Source organism: Alosa pseudoharengus, unplaced genomic scaffold (assembly GCF_046254945.1).
Source record: "Alosa pseudoharengus isolate Yale_2024_CS ecotype anadromous, Long Island Sound unplaced genomic scaffold, YU_APseudo_1.1 YU_APseudo_1.1_scf_15, whole genome shotgun sequence".
NCBI classification, from domain to species: domain Eukaryota; kingdom Metazoa; phylum Chordata; class Actinopteri; order Clupeiformes; family Clupeidae; genus Alosa; species Alosa pseudoharengus.
Window position 1 is genome coordinate 13,083,666 of NW_027468620.1, and position 19,427 is coordinate 13,103,092.

The 19,427-nt window shown below is 40.1% G+C and overlaps 1 protein-coding gene across 1 annotated transcript; it reads left to right on the forward strand.

Moving 5' to 3' along the window:
- The first annotated feature begins 3,676 nt into the window (after positions 1-3,676).
- On the forward strand, positions 3,677-5,085 carry lbx1a (ladybird homeobox 1a). The gene is made up of 2 exons (XM_076285046.1): positions 3,677-4,001; positions 4,607-5,085. The coding sequence occupies exons 1-2, from the start codon at positions 3,677-3,679 to the stop codon at positions 5,083-5,085; spliced, it is 804 nt and encodes a 267-aa protein (XP_076141161.1).
- The last annotated feature ends 14,342 nt before the right edge of the window (positions 5,086-19,427 follow it).

Below are 19,427 nucleotides of genomic sequence, written 5' to 3' on the forward strand. Positions count from 1 at the left end.
GTGTGTGCTCAGGGACAACACATTTTTGTGTCAATTTCAACACAGCAATTGTGTGGCTGGGTGAAAGGTTAAAGACAAATTTCAGCTATATTTTTTTTGTATTTTAACATTTTAACCCACCCAGCCAGTCACACAATTCGGCTATCTCCACATAATTGCGGTGTTGAAATTGACACAAAATGTGTTGTCCCTGAGCACACACAGCAATGTGTCATTTTAACACATTACTTCTTAGAGTGTACGTGCATTTCATGTGGGTTTGTGGTTTTTGCTAACTGTGTCCCGTAAACATGCCCGCAGACGCTAATTTTCACACCTGACAGAGCTCACATTGATATGCATTGATTTAGCATTGATTTAGTTATGTCCAGTTGGTGAGCGTGGTTAAATAGTAATTTGAAGAAGCATTTTGATTAAATGTAATAACGGCTGTTGAATGCAGTTTGCAACAATAACTGGTCTATTGATTGTATTAGTTGCAAATGTATTATTCAGTAGCTTATAGGCCTATATTTCCCCAATTCTTCTTCTTCTTATTATTATTATTAATATTAATAACAATATTATTATTAATATTATTATTATTATTGTTGTTGTTGTTGTTAAATAATAATAATAATAATAATAATAATAATAATAATAATAATAATAAAGTTAATATTCCTACTACTACTAATAATAATGATAATCATCAAAATGTCAAAGATCAACAATCCTTGGTTGGATTTTTGGCTATTTTGCGCCAACTCCAGACTGTGTGGTTCCATGTTCTCAAAGTCCTCTTAATCAGCACTTTCCCCCCCTGAACAGTGTCTGATGCTCTTCCATGCCATGACACGTGAGTTTTCTCGAAGCTAATCACTCTGCAAAGATTAAATGAAGACCTACGTGGACAAGAAAATGTGGCTCGATTTAGCGAGTATCCGATGGAGGCCCAGCATCAATCATCGCAGATGTTAGAGCGTGATTTAGGATCTCCAGGATGCACTCGCCACCGAAAGCCAAACTTTCAGAGCTGATCCTGGCTTGCCTGTGAAATAAGATATCTCACGCTCGGAAGCAGAGAGTAAATTACGGAATAAAACTGTCCAGACAGACTTCCAGTGCGATAAAACTAATCTTGCCAAGTAACTAATCGTCGCAGGCTGTTCAGTGCTGAATATTCACTGCTACTCTTAAACTATACATGTCCCATCTGAAACCCATCTTACGCTGGGCATTTAATCAGAGTTCATAAAGTCAAGTTGAAGCACGAATCTATTGTTTTTTTATAATGAAGAATGTGAAGTTAGCCCGGTGTGCTGTGCTTTAGTGAAGTTAAATTAGACTAACTAAATTATCTTTGATAACCTATGTGTAATTTATATTTTATTTTAGTCTATGATTTATTTAAACTATAATAATAGGTCAACATATCTAGTTTAATGTGGATCATAATGACATTGGGTATAGCCTATTGAAAGGCCCCTTTCAACCTAGAGAATCCACTATATGCACGAAGTTCCACGTCTAGAAAATTAGAGGTTGCAATGATATGAATGAATATTGTCGCCGAGAAATGCTTGAGGAACATGAAATGAGCTTGTTTGGAAATGCATTCATTTTATTCTTCCATCCTGCCAGGGCCGATAAACGCAGAAACAACTGAACACAGTGACAGCAAACACACACACACACACACACACACACACACACACACACAAACATTTTTCTCATTCAATTTACAGGAGGTCATTCAGTCACACATTAATGTTTCATATTCTGTAAATACAAGTGTCTCTACTTTCTCAGATTAAAAAAGGCTGAAAATGTGAATTCCGCTGTAATTATCCCGTTTACCGTCTTCTTCTCAATAATAATAATAATAATAATAATAATAATAACAACAATAATAAATTAGCAATGACAATATCTAATATCATATGATAATATAATATAATAAGGTATTTCTTCCAACAAATTTTCGTATTTTGCAAAATTGGCATCTTCCTCATTCCTTTCACAGCTCTGCAAGTCACGGAGCAATACGGGCCCGTAGATCACCCTGTATGTGCGATAAACGACCGCTCATCCGCTTTGCCTGCCAGTAAGCATGACTCGAGGCCATGCAGCCTGTTCATCGAAGGCTTGCTTATCACCGAACATCTGACACATTACCGGGGAGCGCTCCGGATGCACATATGGATCTGCAAAGATTGTCACAGAAAGACGAACACTCCGCAGACAGTGCGCCAGTTGTGAAGCCATCATCTTAGATAGACTACACTAAGCCTGCAAGAAAAAAACAAAACACCCAAAGCCAACATTTGACAAAGAAAATAGTTTTCATTAACATGCATCCACGTCTACACCAATTAAAATGATGATCGATCGTTACGTTATTAGCCTACATAGGCTATATCCTAACGAATTATAATGCTAGATATAATGACAATCATAGGCTAGCCCATGTTTTCCACGACAACAGACACAGCCTATACTGTTAGCACATACATTAAATAAATCGGTTCATGCAGATGTTTGTCTAACGAAAGTAATAACCACGAAAATGCGTGCACAACCCATCGAAAGGACATGGAATATCTTACTGATGATGTAAGCTGATCCTTTGCGTTTGAGTTATGGGTAGAGAGGATTTGGTGCAGCTAAAGGGAGATGATGCTCTCTCTTCCTCGCTCTTTCTTGTTCTCTGTCTCTATTTCTCAAACACATACACACACACACACATACACACACACACACACACACACACACACGCCTCCCTCACTCACGCAGTCTCTCAGCCCACTGGTATTATCAGCTGTGATATACGGCCTGGTTTCACAATACCATCTTTAAAACACGGGGGCATTTCCACCAAAATGCACTCTGAAAAGCCGTTGACAAGTTCTATTGAAAGTAAGTACGAATTCGCTTTTAGCCTTGTAAACAACCAGGGCTCGTCGATAGATTCATAAACAAACGCGCATTAGCTACTTTTTAATTGCTGTAGGTCAATTTATCAGAAAAATAGTGAATAATATCAACACAAAAATGGACATGCGATTTATTTGCGCTAATTCGATGCAAACGGTTATTATTATTATTATTATTATTATTATTATCGTACCGAAATAAACCCGGCATCGACAAATCATTAATTTAGAAGAAATAGCGAGAGCATTAAGTATTCTAATCGGGTTCGGCTCCTCCCCCCGGCCATGCCCTCTAATTACCGGTGCTCCTTCACCACTAAAGCCTGCATTGGACTGCAACATACTCAAAGAGTAAGGGAGAGTGAGTTAGGAGAGAGAGGGCGGAAAGTGCCACTGGATACAATTGATTATCTCCCAATCAACAATAACTTGTTAGTAGTGGTCGATTCCAGGCAGCTTTTTGAACCTGACCGTTTCAAGAAGCGGCAGTCTGTCGGGCTGTTTGACGTTGTGGCCACACCGCTATACTCGGGGACCGTGGACTGGACCAGTGGCACTTTAACAGGACTTTTAGTCCCTCAACCCTGCGGCAAAAAGATGCTTCAGACTCGGTACCTGTAATCCCGGGATTTTTCAACATAATTTCTGTCACTTGTTCCTGCGATCCTTGATATTTTCTACTAGTATCCACATTTTGATAGGGTATAGTCCTAACATTTGCAATCCATAATTGGTGTGTGTCGCGAGGTAATAACACAATAATGACCTCCAAGGAAGACGCAAAAGGCGCCTCGGTGGAGGACCGAAGACGCAGTCCTCTGGATCATCTGCCTCCACCTGCCAACTCCAACAAGCCCCTGACGCCCTTCAGTATCGAAGACATCCTCAACAAACCCTCAGTGAAGCGAAGTTACACTATTTGCGGGACAGCGCATCTGATCTCGTCCGGGGAGAAGCATCCTTCGTCAGGTCATCCACTGTCCAATCGCGCACTTCTTACCCAAACCTCTCCTTTGTGCGCCTTGGAAGAACTAGCCAGCAAAACATTCAAAGGCCTGGAAGTGAGCGTTTTGCAAGCTGCAGAAGGTAAACACTCTCTCCAAAACAATTTCACTCTTACTTATGTTAAATAAACACCATCGTGTCATACTACTGGTAAATAGTCTGCGGCCTGCTAGGGCAGAAATAGTGATAAATATTTTGCCTCCAAATATTAACAAGGAAAGACAGTTTAAAAGCAGCCTTACCTATTCATTGCATACCATGAGACTTTATAATTTCATGGGGCCTTTAGGAAGGTGGAAAGATTGTGTGACAACAGGGAAAATAAAAGTATACATTTCTAAATATAATAATCCTTTACAGTTTTCAATCTGCAATTAGTCTGCTTCATGCGTTGTTTAAAATATTATAATTTATTTTACAACCATTGTAGGCCTATTAATACAAACAATCTCCCGTTTATATTAGGCTACTGTCAATACTATTATTATTGTCAGACTTTTAATTATTAGACTCTGTTTTTGCCTGTCAATGGAGTGCTATCTTTTTGTATTGGCTACAATACAGTAGGCTATATGTAATGTAGTGGGTATCACTGTCCTTATGAGAGATATTTTCTATCTAAAGGTTGGTTCAGCATAATTATTTAGGAAAAAATAAAATTTTGCTAACTATTTTTCTCTTTCTAGGAAGGGACGGTATGACACTGTTCGGGTCGCGGAATACTCCCAAAAAGCGAAGGAAGTCCCGAACGGCCTTCACCAACCACCAGATCTATGAGCTGGAGAAGCGCTTCCTTTACCAGAAATACCTGTCCCCCGCCGACAGGGATCAAATCGCCCAGCAACTGGGTCTGACGAACGCCCAGGTCATCACCTGGTTTCAGAACCGCCGAGCAAAGCTCAAGCGAGACCTGGAGGAGATGAAAGCGGACGTGGAGTCAGCCAAAGCCACGGGTACGGTTCCTTTTGAAAAAATGGCTAAACTAGCAGACCTTGAAAAGTGCGCCAACGGGACTTTAGGACATCCTATGCCCGAGTCTCCCACGCTCTCCAGCCACGAGAGCTCAAACAAACTGCAAATGTCGCCGTCGTCACCGTTGACAGACCACACAACGAGTAAGGAGTGCTCGGAAGACGAGGATGAGGAGATTGAGGTGGACGACTGAACCTCTAGAACAGTACCAGCACATATATCACGGTTTCTGATAGCGCTAAAAGTGCCATTAACGCACCAAATGTATTTATGTGACTTTTATATAAACGAAAATATTCAAACCAAGCATGGACAGTCTCCACAAAATCTATTTATGCAGCGACAGCTATATGAGTAATCTATTCGTTCTTTTATTTAATCACCTGCGAGAAAGCAATAAGAGGTTCCCTCACACCTAACATATAAATAGAAAAGACCCTGCAGGATTGGAATGTGTGTGTATGGGTGCGTGTGTGTGTGCAATCAAACTTGCTAGTCCTCAGAAGCTACTTCTAGATCACGGTCTCTCTCTCTCTCTCCCACTCCCTCCCTCTCTCTCTCTCTCTCTCACACACACACACACACACACACACACACACACACACACACACACACCATGCAAGCACGATTGCTATACAGTGTTTTAAAATAATTTAAATGCATGCTTTAATTTTACTTTATAAAATGAATTTATTTTATTTTACAATGATTGCTAATCTGTGATAAATATCCCCAAAACATTGATACAGAATTGCACACATCCAAGGTTTCTGTGTGTGCATCCGTGTTAAGCATATAGCTACGTATTGGGAGCGTTTGATAAAAGAGTGTACAAACATTTGATATAGTAACCGCGAACGGTCAAGACTATACGATTCTCCTGGTCGAATCTAGTAGTCACATTTTAATATCCTATATTTCTAATGGTTTGTATGGCTATAGCCTAAGTGCCTTTCTTCGCCAGGACACCATTTAAAAGACCATGTACAAAGTGTAATGTATCCAAAAAGAAAATAAAAAAAAATCACTTTCTCAATATCTCTCATTTTTATTGTTGTAACAAACGTTAATCGATCAATATTGTGGTGTTTTCTTTTAGGCTTCATTTAAGAGACGATATTCTGCGGATTTGTTGAAACAACGGAGGAATGCTCGCTTGTAATGGGATTGATAGCAAACTGCCCAGTTTAAAACAAGAAACCCCCATTCTCTTTTTAACCTCCATAGTGTCTGCTGTGGTGTATGATAAAATCTATTTACTGCCTTTCCAGTCCGGCATCGTTTCTCCTTTTCACATTCAAAAAACCGTAACCTGCTTTTTTGACCCTGCGACGTGTGTTTTCTATATCATCAATAGAATTTATGTGAGAAACACAAATCTGGAGTGGAGAATGGGTACATAAAGGAGTCTTCAAAATGCCCAGTTTTTGGACCAGTTTCTCTTCGCCCGTGTGATCTTTTTTTCCCCGAAAAGAGACGAGGCAGTCATTTTTAGCGCAAGGCGTGAAAACCGGGGACAAATGAGTTCTCGCTGATGTGACAAGCGACAATGGAGCATGCTCTGCCTCCTGCGGCTCTCAATACGGAGACAAGCGTGTCCCGCCGCACAAAAAGGACACAAACGTTTGGAGGCCATATGGTTTTTGAATTTTCCTCACAATTTTTAGACAATTTGATGGATTGAGTTAACCCTCCCTTTAGACTGTTAAGCTCCGTTTTCACAAAGGCAATAATGCATACATAGGCCCTCGCCTCATGAGGGCATCTGGGTCCATTAATGTCGAGTCTTTTCTTCGCTTTTTGCTCGGCTGTTTTAAACAAGTCTATGAATTACAATGAAAGCCAGTCGGTCTGTAAAGGGGCTGGCTTCTCTTTTTTGTGTTTGTGTAAGGGGCTTGAAATAATAAGGTTGCCTTTTGGCAACAGATTTTTTAGCAGTTCATTTTGTGGCCAGAGTATTTTTCATGCTAAGCAGGAGAGTCAAATAGGCCTAATGTTAAGATGGTGACGTTTGAAAGAATGCGATTTAGTAAACTCCTTTCTCCCTTTCTACCTCCCCTCCCAACAGCCTTTGTGTGGGAGCACTTAACGATGCCAAAACACATGATGTTACAGAAAAATGCTTTGGGAAAAGAAAGTGTTGACTGTTCTGCTGAAAAGACAAGGCTGTCTTGTTAGAGGGGAGTAGCCTACTGTATTTAACCACGCAACTATTTACGGAAATTTAAATTGAGAGATTTATTATCACCCTCACACTGCGGTTACTATTAAGACTATTGGCTATTATACTACTATTATTTATTATTGCAGTACATTGTCGTTAACTTTTAAAATTAAAGGAGATAGTTTTCCCTCAGAAATGCAAATAGTAGGGTAGGTTAGTCCAATACAGTCTGTCTGATATTTCCAAGTTGCTTATCCCTTACGGCAGTATAGGCTAAACCTTGAGCAGGGTTATCATAATAAAAAAAAATATATATATATATTTAAGGCATGGTTGTTCTATTAAGGTAAAATACAGTATAGGGTGAAACAGCATCAAGAGTAATAGGCTATCACTACCTCGTAGAATTGTTGTCCTGCAGGCACAAAGTCTGCTTACCAGTCTAAGAGCTAGGGCGAAGATGGTTTTTGAAATCATCACCATGTTTTGCTGTGACTTTAGCTATTTTTGCTCCTGAATGCTTATAGCCTAAATCATAGCATTACAGAGGATGAATGGTGAAAACGAAACGCTTAGGAGCTAGGAATAACTTGCGGTGGAGCAGTGCGAACCAGATTTAATCAAGGGATCACAGCAATATGTGGACAATGTGAAGTTTGTCACGCTATTAACGTATAAGCAGACGCTCACGTCACGTCATTTAAGTCGAACGTAGCAGAGGCCTGGCTTGGCTAAACTCCTTGTTGTGAATATTGTGCTGCAAACTGCGCTGAATATTGGAACTTTGTACATGCAGAATAGCCTACTAGCAGGCCTTCAGCGCAAATTAGAGAATCAATGGGATACTGCTATCAAAGCATTGCTGCGCACACCTCAGTTAGTGATTGTTTCCATTGGCAATGTTCCAGAGCGGTAGAGTGTTTTAATTACGGTGCATACCGACGCGGATAATATATATTTTGATATCTTAATTTACCAGCTAGGCGTGGGTTTATGCTATTCCACTCAGAAGGCGTTACGTAGACAAGAACTAGCCACTGGCCAGATTCACTATAATTCCCAAACCAAAAAAAAAAAACGCAAAGCAGTGGAGAATTCAAAGTGCACAAATTATATCAGCGGAGAGCTGGCTTGTGCATGGGTCTCACTTCCTTATTTTATGAGGTGTTGTCAAACGTGGCAAAGATAAGTAATACTACAATCCGAAAGAGCACCACGTGGTAATTAATCCCAAAGTCTTAAGTGTATTTCAGCACGAGAGAGAGGGGAAAAAATCACTAATTCAATCGTCCGGAAAATTGAAGTTTGATGCATGAGTCCCTGCTGAAACAATGGGGTTCACCCCCCACCTCCCGTCTCTCTCTCTCTCTCTCTCTCTCTCTCTCTCTCTGGCCACCGTAGAGAAACCTTAGTTTTTCTATTTTGCATTTTTCAGTCAAGTTTAACTCACCAGTTCCAGGATCTTTAGGCTATTTTTTATGGAATCCAACATACATTTTTTTATTATTATATCTATACATTTTGGTTCAGATCTAGTGTTTTATAAGCCCATTTTTGTTGCTAAAATACAACTTCATTAACGAAAGATCCTCTAACAGGGCACTCAGAAATACAGTAGGCCTACATGTTTAATAGAAGAACAATTATATCAAATGACACGTTTTATTACGCAAAAGGTAAATCATGTCTCTAAGCAAAATAGATGTGTTATAAAAAGCTGCCATGTCCTTCATGGGGAGTAATAACGTCAGTTATAACAGTGATTGTGATCAGCTTTGTGTTTATTACAGTTGGATAAATAATCCAGCCACTGTATCTTCGGTGCAAAAGCCATGCTCTTAAAAAAAGAAGAAAAATCGAGTTGGACCGAGACGACATGTCACAACAGTGTATGATTTGAGGTGAAAAATTAACTAGATTAACCTAAGGGGAAGGCTTGATTGATCACTAAATAGGGTGGACGTGAAAGTTTTCGTTATAACATTCCTCTGGAAGCCCTTAATACTTCAAACTTCAATTTTACGGGCGATTGAACTAAGCATGTCCCTGACAAAATTGATATATGTATTAATTTTCTTTAACTGTTGATTAATTACTCTCCACTGAAAGAATTATACGAGACTCTTCGCCTCGAATTTGCATATTAATCAAATTCTAGTTGATAATTCAAACGGAAAAATGGATTTAGGGGAAGTGAGGAGCATAACTCGAAAAAATATACCTAAGCCAGATATTTTCTCCCCTCCCTAGCTGCTAAGCTGCATGTCTAGTGTATTAAAGTCAAAGATGCAGAACGAGTTCGCCTGGCTATTTGGTGAAAACAGAAATTGCCTGTCCAGTTTTATGACGTGTTCATGCTGAGCAGGCAGATCTTAATGTGTCCTGTCAAAATGTCTGAGATTTAAAGAGGAAAGAGGCTTATTCAACAAACACACTTCTGCTGCACCCACACACACACTGTGTGTGTGTGTGTGTGTGTGTGTGTGTGTGTGTGAGTGAGTGAGTAAGTGAGAGAAACAGAGAGTGTGAGTTTGTGAAAGAGAGAGAGACTGTTGAGTAGGTACTTGATGCTACACAAGCTATTAAACTATCATTGAAATATCCTTCCACTTTTGACAAGGCGTCAGATATGTTAATGTCTCAGCAGATTATTTTGTATATGTTCTCTACCTATATTTCTATTCTATATATCAATACATTAACATGAATTAAATATTTATTCTACAGCTGCATGTAATCACTATGTTGATTAACAGAAAACCCCCTAGTTATTCTCATTACTATTCTTCCTATTGTGTTTTCCTTCCTTCCAGCTATGCTTATTTACACTAAAATATGAATCATTTTTATTATTATTATTATTATTATTATTATTATTATTATTATTATTAGAAACACTTAGCTGTGGTCAATAGTTGCACAATAGATGTCTGTGTCACCCTAGATTTTATGACGGTACATTCACCCAATGCCTATCTTCGGTGTCCACCAGTTTTGGAAATAATTAAGGTAACATTATAACGCTCATAGTTGAAAGCATGAAGTATGACTGCATGTAGAGAAGAAGTAAAACTGAGTGCAATGTCATTCCACGATGATCAAGCCTGTTTTTAAGAACACATTTTACAATTACATTATGTGCTTTTTTATTATATTCCACGGAATATATGGAAAGAACCAATTTAAATTTTTCAAATGCTGAAACAGGTCTAATATAGATACTATATGCTAAAAAGCGAGAGAGGGAGAAAGAGAGAGAGAGAGAGAGAGAGAGAGAGAGAGAGAGAGAGAGAATCAATACAATAAATGTATTTATTTTTATAATATATTTTGAAATCATTGAAACAAATAATTATAATTCATCATGTTAGTTAGTCATCACATATATTGAATAACAAACTATACTATCACCACCAATAATAATAATAAAAATGATAATCATAATAGTAACAATGACAACATCAATAATAATAATAATAATAATAATAATAACCTTCATTCTGTTTCCTTTCTGTTTTTTTCTTCACCATTTGTCTCTTTCCATATCTTACACACACACACACACACACACACACACACACACACACACAAGTTTGTCACATAATAAGTTCCAGTCCACTCTAGCTCCCCCCAAAGACATCAATCACTATTCCTAAATGACTGCTGACATGCCCAGACCGTCTCACACGGAGTCCTATCACTCTCATTGTCTCCCTGCTCTGTCTCGGCCCTGCTAAGCACTCTGCACAGTGCAGCAGCAGCACTAGTGGTGACGGCAGCAGCGCTCTCCAAGGCTGTGGGCAGTCTGTGGCGCTCGTGTCCACCGCAGGGTGAGCTCAGCCGGCGCTCTCGGCCAGAGTAGCACATGGACACACAGCGGTCCCCTCGGACAGAGATGGATGTGCAGCGGGCTGCACATGCACGTGGGGAGCCCATCGGGAAGCCTTCCCCGAGTTGGATGTGGTTGTGTGTGTGCGTGTGTGTTGGGGGGGGGGGGGGGTCTATGCAGGATGTGTTGTGCAATCTTGTGCAAGTGTGTGTGTGTGTGTGTGTGTGTGTGTGTGAATATGTGGGTGCAGGATTACACACACTTTACAGTCCCCTAAAGTAAATGTTTGGGAAACTATTAGGAGAGATGGAGTGGAGCAAGCCCTTGCCTATTGCTCGAGATGGGGAACTGTGAGCCTGGTTCATGCTTCTAGCTACAGGCATTCAGCTATGTGCCACTGGATCTATAACCTCTTCTCTCACCCTCTGATATGGGTTTCACCATGTATGCCTATTATATTACTGAAACATAACAGTCATATGGAATGTTTTTTTGAAGTTATTCAATATGTGTCTTTTTCATTTCTGTGTAAAATGGATTGTCTCCTAACTATATTATATGATGCATATACTGTATTAATATAGCATTAAAGTGCCATGACGTTCTCGAGATGAAAAGATTGAAAATTAAACTAGAATTGAAATAATACTGAATGAAGGGGGAAAAAAAATCTCCTGTACTATGTCACACAAGTCGTGAAAAATCCATAAAATCATAATTTATCACTAATTACGGTTAATGACGGAACGGGGCCAGATCATTAGCACAGTAAAATATCACACAGAAGTGCTATTGTCATCGTCATCTCTGTGTGTGGCTTCACCGTCATTCTTTTTACAAGCCTCTCTCATGTGTCAAGAAATCTTAGCCACTTAGGAGGGGCACTTCTCCAAGCCGTGTGGGTTAACTGGGGAGGCCATACAGCAATCCTGCCATCTTGTGGACAACACAGAGGAATACATCGACATTTAAGGAATTTTCCTGTCTGTTTGGGGGCTTCCATTGTAAAATGCTGCCATCTAGTGGGTACTAGTACAACTCACTGAGTCTGCTCAATGGAAGGGTGTTACCTGCACTTTGAAATGCTTTACAATTGTAAAACGTGTAACATAGATGGTTATCTCTCCAGAAAAAAGCAGGTATTGCTTCCAAGCTACAGGTTAATAGGAAAAATGCTGGGAACTCAAGACATCCAACACAAGCCTGCTCTCTTGTAGGTGGTCTGGCAAATAGACTTCAGTAAGGGCAGAGACAGATACGGCTATGCGAGCCAGAACATAAAAAAACCCCAAAGAAACATTAGAGAAAGATGATCAATAACTAATCTGCCAACATTGTCAATTATGTGCCCTCAGGCAGTGACCTAGGGGCAGACCACAGGTTTCCCCACAAACACTGTAACCCTAAGGTAAGTGGTTTGTTGAATCCCTTTCAAATTTGAAGTGTTTAAGCATTGTGACTTAATGGGAATTTTTTTAACCTGGGACCTATTTTTAGATAATTTTGTGTATTCTTACTTTCAGTATTGATTAGAACTAGTTGTGGTGGCTGTAGGCCTACGATGCAATCCTGTTGTGGCATGAATAAAATCAGAGTCTTGAATAAAATCAGAGTTTTGCACCAATGGCAAGGCTCAACATGTCATTACAACATCCACAGGATCCCTATGAAGATATGCACATGTCCACAATTGTTTGTGGTTTATTGTCTTCTTCCCATCTGTGGTGTTGCTTCTGAGAAAGTCCCTACTGGTCAATTGCCAAAGATGTTTTTCTTTGTTGTTTAGGCCTAGGGGCCCTAATTTAAGTGCTGGACAAAGTCAGTCTATGAGCAAAGTTCTCTTGCATGAACTAACGACATCATATGGCTTTTTTTATAGGTAACCAGAGTTCTCGTTAACTTTTAAGCAGTAATCCATGATTTATTAAGGTATGTAAATAGTCACACGGAAGTCAAACACCCTAGTCGTTCTTCAACATGGGAAAGAAAAGATAGACCATTCAAATAAGGGGAAAGTGTATCAACCTCAGTAAGTCTGGAAATTGCTTTGAAAAACAGGTACAGACTAAAGTAACATCAAGGGGTTGCCAAGTCTAAAAAAAAACCCCATCAGAGATGACCTTCATGGTAGCAGATTATTTAAAAGTCATGCCAGGAAAAAAGCCTTTCTTGTCATTTAACTATAAAACCAATAGGGGGCGATACGATTACTTTCCCTCCCTTTATCACTATGCAGAGGTACTGTAGGCTATGTTTTTATAAGCAACTTCTTTTAGTATGATCTACACATTCATTGTGATGCTATATGGGCTTCATCTGAATGAAAGACGCAGACTTGTTATATGCTAATATGTCACGTGGAAGGCTTTTGCATGCTTTGTGGATGGTTGGGTTGCTAGACTTAAACAAGGACTTTGTAAATGAATGATGTGTAAAACATGGTGTTTGCTTCTACTTGAAGTTTAGCTTTAGGTACTGTATGTTAAGGCATTTGTGTTAGCCATCATAGGCTCTGGTGCTATCACAGCAAATGTTAGATGATGTGCAGTGATGCTTCTGCTACATGTAACGTCGGAACACCGGAGGGCAGATATTTGAATAAATAGCTGGGGATTTAGGTGGCACCAAAATGAGGCACAGATATCTGTTGTCATTTAATTTGGTTACCACCATTCATGTCGTCACCAGTGTCATATCAGAGCCGGGCTACAGCTCCCCACCCATTTTTGCAAAACATGTTGATTTTGTTTGGAAAACATATTTGGTTTTATTCAGAAAACCACACAACCACACATGCAGTTCACACACACATGCAGTATATACACACAAACACAAATCTTCAGACAGGCATATAGACCAAACAGACACACAGACACACACACACACACACACACACACACACTGTGGTTACTCAGGACAGGTGACCCCTGCTCTGGTCTTATCAGACAGAGGTGAGCTCCTGGGGAAGTGCTGTGCTTCACCCCGAGGCAAACATAGCAGCCTGTGCACTGTCTCAACCTGCTGCACTCACACAGACAGCTAGAGAGAGAGAGAGAGAGAGAGAGAGAGAGAGAGAGAGAGAGATTTAGGTATAGATAAATTAACCAAGAGGTGGGGTCATTTAAAGGTTGTATCAGCGATGGTGGGATAACGTCACTTCTGTTGACGTTCAAACAAAACAGAGAGCTAGCTCCCTACTCCATCCGCCTCCCTCCCATGCAATTGAAATTCTTCTGAACGTGCATCTCGTCGGTTATTGGTTGGAACACTTTATTTTGCCTTTGAGTGGTTGGCAACACAGAGCCTAGGCTGCACAGAGACGCGGTTTTTTGACAACCTTAGCGGGCAGCTAGCAGATCGTTAGGAAAGATTAGATGAATGACCATTTATGTTTAGGCCTTTTTTAGGCCTGCAATCGCTGATACAACCTTTAATACCAACTTCTTTTTGTTCTGCAGGCTACACTATGTAAAACTTTCAAAACTGCCATACATCCAGATACTGACAGTGGCCACATATTTAGAATGTTTCACACCAACCTTATAAGTGAATGTGTGATTGTGTGCTTTTCTAAATCCTCTGCCATGATCTCTTCAGGAGGTGCAAACCGAACTCAGGGAGTCTCATGTAAGAAGTCCTTCATGCATGCTAAGCACTATCAGTGTGTTTTGTCCATCATCCAAAACATGGAAAGTAGTGCAACAAACAGGTTGGCTTCTTTTTAAACTGAACCGAATGTTTTCCTTGTGAGCTATACATGTACACAATAAATGACCTCGGCTGAGGAAACTCCGTCTCGTCCATGAATTCTGTACGCATCTGGACACAAGCATGTCTTTTAGGCACGGGCTTCAAATTTAGTATGAATGTTTTTTGGATATTAGGATAAACTGATTTGATTTTGAAGGTCAAATGCCAAAGTTCAAGGTCATGGTGACCATGTACAATCATGACTTGACTGGTGACATGGTGATCATGTAGGTCCTATTATCATGAATACAATAACTCAATTGCAAAAAAGCAGAAAAGTGCAATGTGATAGTATAGGCAGGTGGTGCATAAACAGTATAAGATATAGGCCTATAGTGCAGTGTAGGCTAGACAATAGTATACAGTTAAGAAGGTGGAATGGTTTACAGTGATATAAATGAACTATAAATGTGTGCAGTGTATACAGTAACCCTATAAGAGCAGAATAGATATGGATATGCAATATGAACAATGTATGAACAACATCACCACAAGGCGAGCAGAAGCTAAACAAAGTTAGCTATATCAATCAAGGATCACAAGTTTTCTCACAACAATCACACAGTTAACTTAACATGTCGATTACAGAAGGCTTTGGTAGCCACAATCTGTTGGATAGTATAAATCAGATGTTTTTCACACTATGGATGTTATGTAAAGTTACATGAGAAGCCGAGGAGAGTGAGGAAAGAGTTATCCTTGACCATGGATACCTCTCAACTGTCCCGCTAGATGCACCAGGCAAGTGGCATGCGGTAGTCTGTTTGATTTTTGCTCTAGCATTTTGGTAGCAACATCTTTATTTTTACGATAAGACAATAGTTCATGATAATAGACAGAATAATAAATACATTTTGGGCTCTATTTTGGCGATCTCAAACGCATGGTCACTGGCGAATAGCTTGTCCAGCCCACATTGGGGGTGGTTTTGTTATCAAACGTTATCAAACGTCAGGTGCCTGGCGCAAAAAGGTGGTCTTGCGTTTCTTAATCAGTCATGGGCGTGTTTTGGGTGTAACATCCTTTAAACCATTGAGAATGACATCTGTCATTCCCTTTAACAGCAAGCAGCGCAAATTCAAATAGCACATTGGTATTTTGATGGTCACCTGCGCATTTGAAGGAATCTGCTTACACCCGAGACCTTATGAAACAGGTATTCCACTAAACCATGCTTTACTAAAAACCTAGCAGAGTATAGCCTACATGCATCTGCACTCGTCTATTATTTGAACTCATTGGTAAAGTGAAACTAACTTCACCGTGGTGTCATAGTCAACGACAAAACATTTATACACAGTTAATAACTTATGACTTACAATGGGGGACTGACAATGAGTTACCATCGAAAACATAGCCTGAAAAAAGCAACACTTACCCCAATAATGTTCGAATGACTGAATAAAAAACTTGCTGCTACATCTCGTGACAGTGCGTCTTCAGCTGTGCTTCATATGCGCCTCTTGCTATAGACCAGGTGTTTCTTGGTCAGTGGCGTAATGCTTTTTAGATAGCGATTTTTAGATAATGCGCTAGACCCCACCTTAGGTCGTTATTTGCCACACCACAGCGCATTGCTCAATAAAAGAGACGGGCATGGCGAAAAACTCGAGTGTTCAATAGGAATACGCTTTGCGTCGTGATGAGAATACGCTTTGCGCAGCCATAATAGAGCCCTTTAACTCACTACACCGAATGCCTAGGTTTTCTGTGCCCATTGTTTCGTTCACACCTTATTGAACCATAGCCATATTTGCAAAAACCCCATTCATTTTCCCATAGATATTTTGTCTAATGAACCATAAGTGCTAAAATACTACTACTAGATTCCGGATTCCTGAACGAATTTGATGTTGGTGGTCAAAGGTCAATGTCACTGTGACCATGAAAGCCTCATTCTTGTGAATGCTACATCTTCAGAATGCCTTGGGACACATGCTTAAACCTTAGTACAGATGTTTACTTGGACTTTAAAGGACAATTCCGGCACAAAATGAACCTAGGGGTTAATAACACATGTGTACCGAGTTCGACCGTTCGCCGGGATTTGTTTTCATGCTAGTCAAATGTGACCAGTTTTCAGTGTTGTGCGTGAATGAGTTCAAAAGAATGCATTCATTGAACACGCTCATTTTTTCGTGAACGTTGAACTGAATGCAACACATTTTTTAATAAAGAACTTGAACGTGAATTAGTTCACATTATGTGTCATGAACGGCAGACATCACTGTAAATGAACGTTGGAATTTGTTTTCCATTGAAATCTGAGTGACATCTGTTTTCTCTTTTGAAACGCAACGAGAGAAAGTCCCTCTCTCCTGTATTCTCGCTGGTGCCGCTTAAATCATGTATCACCAGACAGAAATGGTTTTGACATTGTGTGCGCAATGCATTGCGGGCAACGTAGTGTCCGGCTGAGAATAGTTAAATAGCATAGGCCTAGGCTACTGGCTTCCGCACAACGTTACCCGAGATGAATTGCAGCAGAGCGGGGTAGGCATAGCAACGCCGCGTAGCAGGCAACGACGAGAGCGCGGAGGGCTGGATTTCATTGCACTAAGTATAGAACTGGTCTACCTTGTCTGTACTGCTGCAAGTTTCGTAAGAAACCCACAATTGCAGTGTCATGAGCAAATGTCTACAATGAGCAGCTTCAAAGAACGTATAGTGATTTCTAGCTCGTAGTGTGAAAAAAAGTATTTATTTGAATATCTCACGAAAAAAGTCAAATGAACTGAACTTTGAACTAGTTCTGAATTAAAATTGTGAACTTTGAACGTGAACTGTTCACTTTGAGCATGTATGAACTGAACTTGAACTAGTTCAGAAAAGCTGTGAACTGGCACAACAAAAGTACTTTTTACTGTATGTCTGCCCCGAAGGCTAGCGTTAAACGCTAATTAGCGGTTTGCAATAAAACTGGTCACATTCGACTAGCATGAAAACAAATCCCAGCGAACGGTCGAACTCGGTACACATGTGTTATTAACCCATAGGTTCATTTTGCGCCGGAATTGTCCTTTAAGATGAACTGATTCGATTTTGATGGACAAAGGCTTTAGTTCAAAGTCACTGACCTTGAACTTGTGAATGCAATATCTCAAGAATGCTTTGAGCCATCAAATTAAGTATGAATGTTTACTTACTCTACAATTAACTAATTATATTTTTTAAGGTCAAAGGTCAAGGTCACTGTGACCACATGGATGTCCCATCCTTGCAAGTTGATTTCCGGACAGGTGCAGGGCTGAACTGCATGGTCGGTCAAACACAACGTAGTTACATTGGTACTGTCATAGATATTAGAAAGCTAAATGATACAATGGGCTCCAGAATGTATGCAAATTCGGTTATAAAGTGATGATGCAATAATAGGCTAATAAGTCTTTTTCTGGGTCCAACGGCTTTCAAAGCCACTTGGTTTTCTCCATAGACAGTAAAATAAAAAAAAATTCTGCTATTTAGTGTAGCCTTTAAGAAAATTGTCTTCCTACTACTCACTTGTTGCATCAACCTAATAAAATCATATTTGTCGTGGAAGCCTGCATGTAACCCTTGATTGTATCATCTGGCTGCACAGCCATAGTAATTGCTCTGTTAAAGTTAACCGGTTTTGTTTTACTGTCAATAAAACGGAGGTGATGGTGACAAGGTTTATAAGTTGCAAAAACTGTCTGGCTGCGCTAGTAAACGTTTTTTGACCAAAAAGCTGTTGGGCCCATGATGTAGGGATGTAGGACTTAACAACCGAATAGCGCCGCCATATTGGTGGACATATTGCCGCCATATTGGTGCACTCTGCTAGCCTAGAAATCTAGACGCACCCTAGCAGCGGCAAATTAATTTGCTCAGCCTGTACGTCTAGTATCAAACCATAGTTTGATTTGCTCAGCCTGTACGTCTAGTATCAAACCATAGGGATTTCTATTGGCTGACGCCGTGGACGTCATCCAATCACAGCGCTCTATTTTGTTAGAGAGTCTTAAGGCGGGCTTAACAGAAAGACGACAGTCCTGCGACGGTAGCAACAAGGAAGGTGGCTATGGCGAATGAAGAGCGGTTGTTTGAATCGGCGTTGGCGTCAACTTTGGAGGAGTTGGACTTGTGCTTTTCTTTGAAAGTTGAGCAACACAATGCACTTAAGTCATTCCTTTCGAAGAAGGATGTATTTGCCGTTTTGCCGACCGGATACGGTAAAAGTTTACTTCCCCGTTCACTGTTTTCATCGCTCTGGCCACGTCATCCTGCTCTTTGTTCTGATTGGTCGTAGCGCTGGCCTATTGCATGCCTAGGCAGTTTGAAAGACAATTCTCTGCCCGCCTCTTGGATTAAGCGAGGTGAATGGTTCGATTCCAGACTATACATTTCAATGATAGGATGGCCTGCCAGGCTAGCACTCTGCCTTTCAATCCAGTAAGTCAAGTCTTTTGTCAATATTTGTCTTTTGGAAAAACTATAAACACAATAACATATAATTCTGAAAGGAGGCTACATTTGTAACAAAGGAGGCTACATTCATCACAAAATACTCCCTGTGTCTCTTATAAAGCCTACCTATTTGATATTTATTTGACAATTGTAAATTAGAATTGGTTAATTTAGAATGGAAAATAAATGTTAATACCTGTACTGAATATTAGGCCCTATCACATTGTATTGCATTGAACCAAACAATGATTCTACATTAAAATGTATCGTCTTTGAATCATATGCATGCAATCATGCATAGATATACATCGGATCGTCTTAAAAGGGAGAGATGTACCCCCCTATGTACTCCAGTGCTGTGCAT

Coding starts and splice junctions, on each gene's coding strand:
- lbx1a (XM_076285046.1), top strand. CDS start 3,677: ATGACCTCCAAGGAAGACGCAAAAGGCGCCTCGGTGGAGGACCGAAGA. Junction 4,002..4,606: donor CGTTTTGCAAGCTGCAGAAG/GTAAACACTCTC, acceptor TTCTCTTTCTAG/GAAGGGACGGTATGACACTG.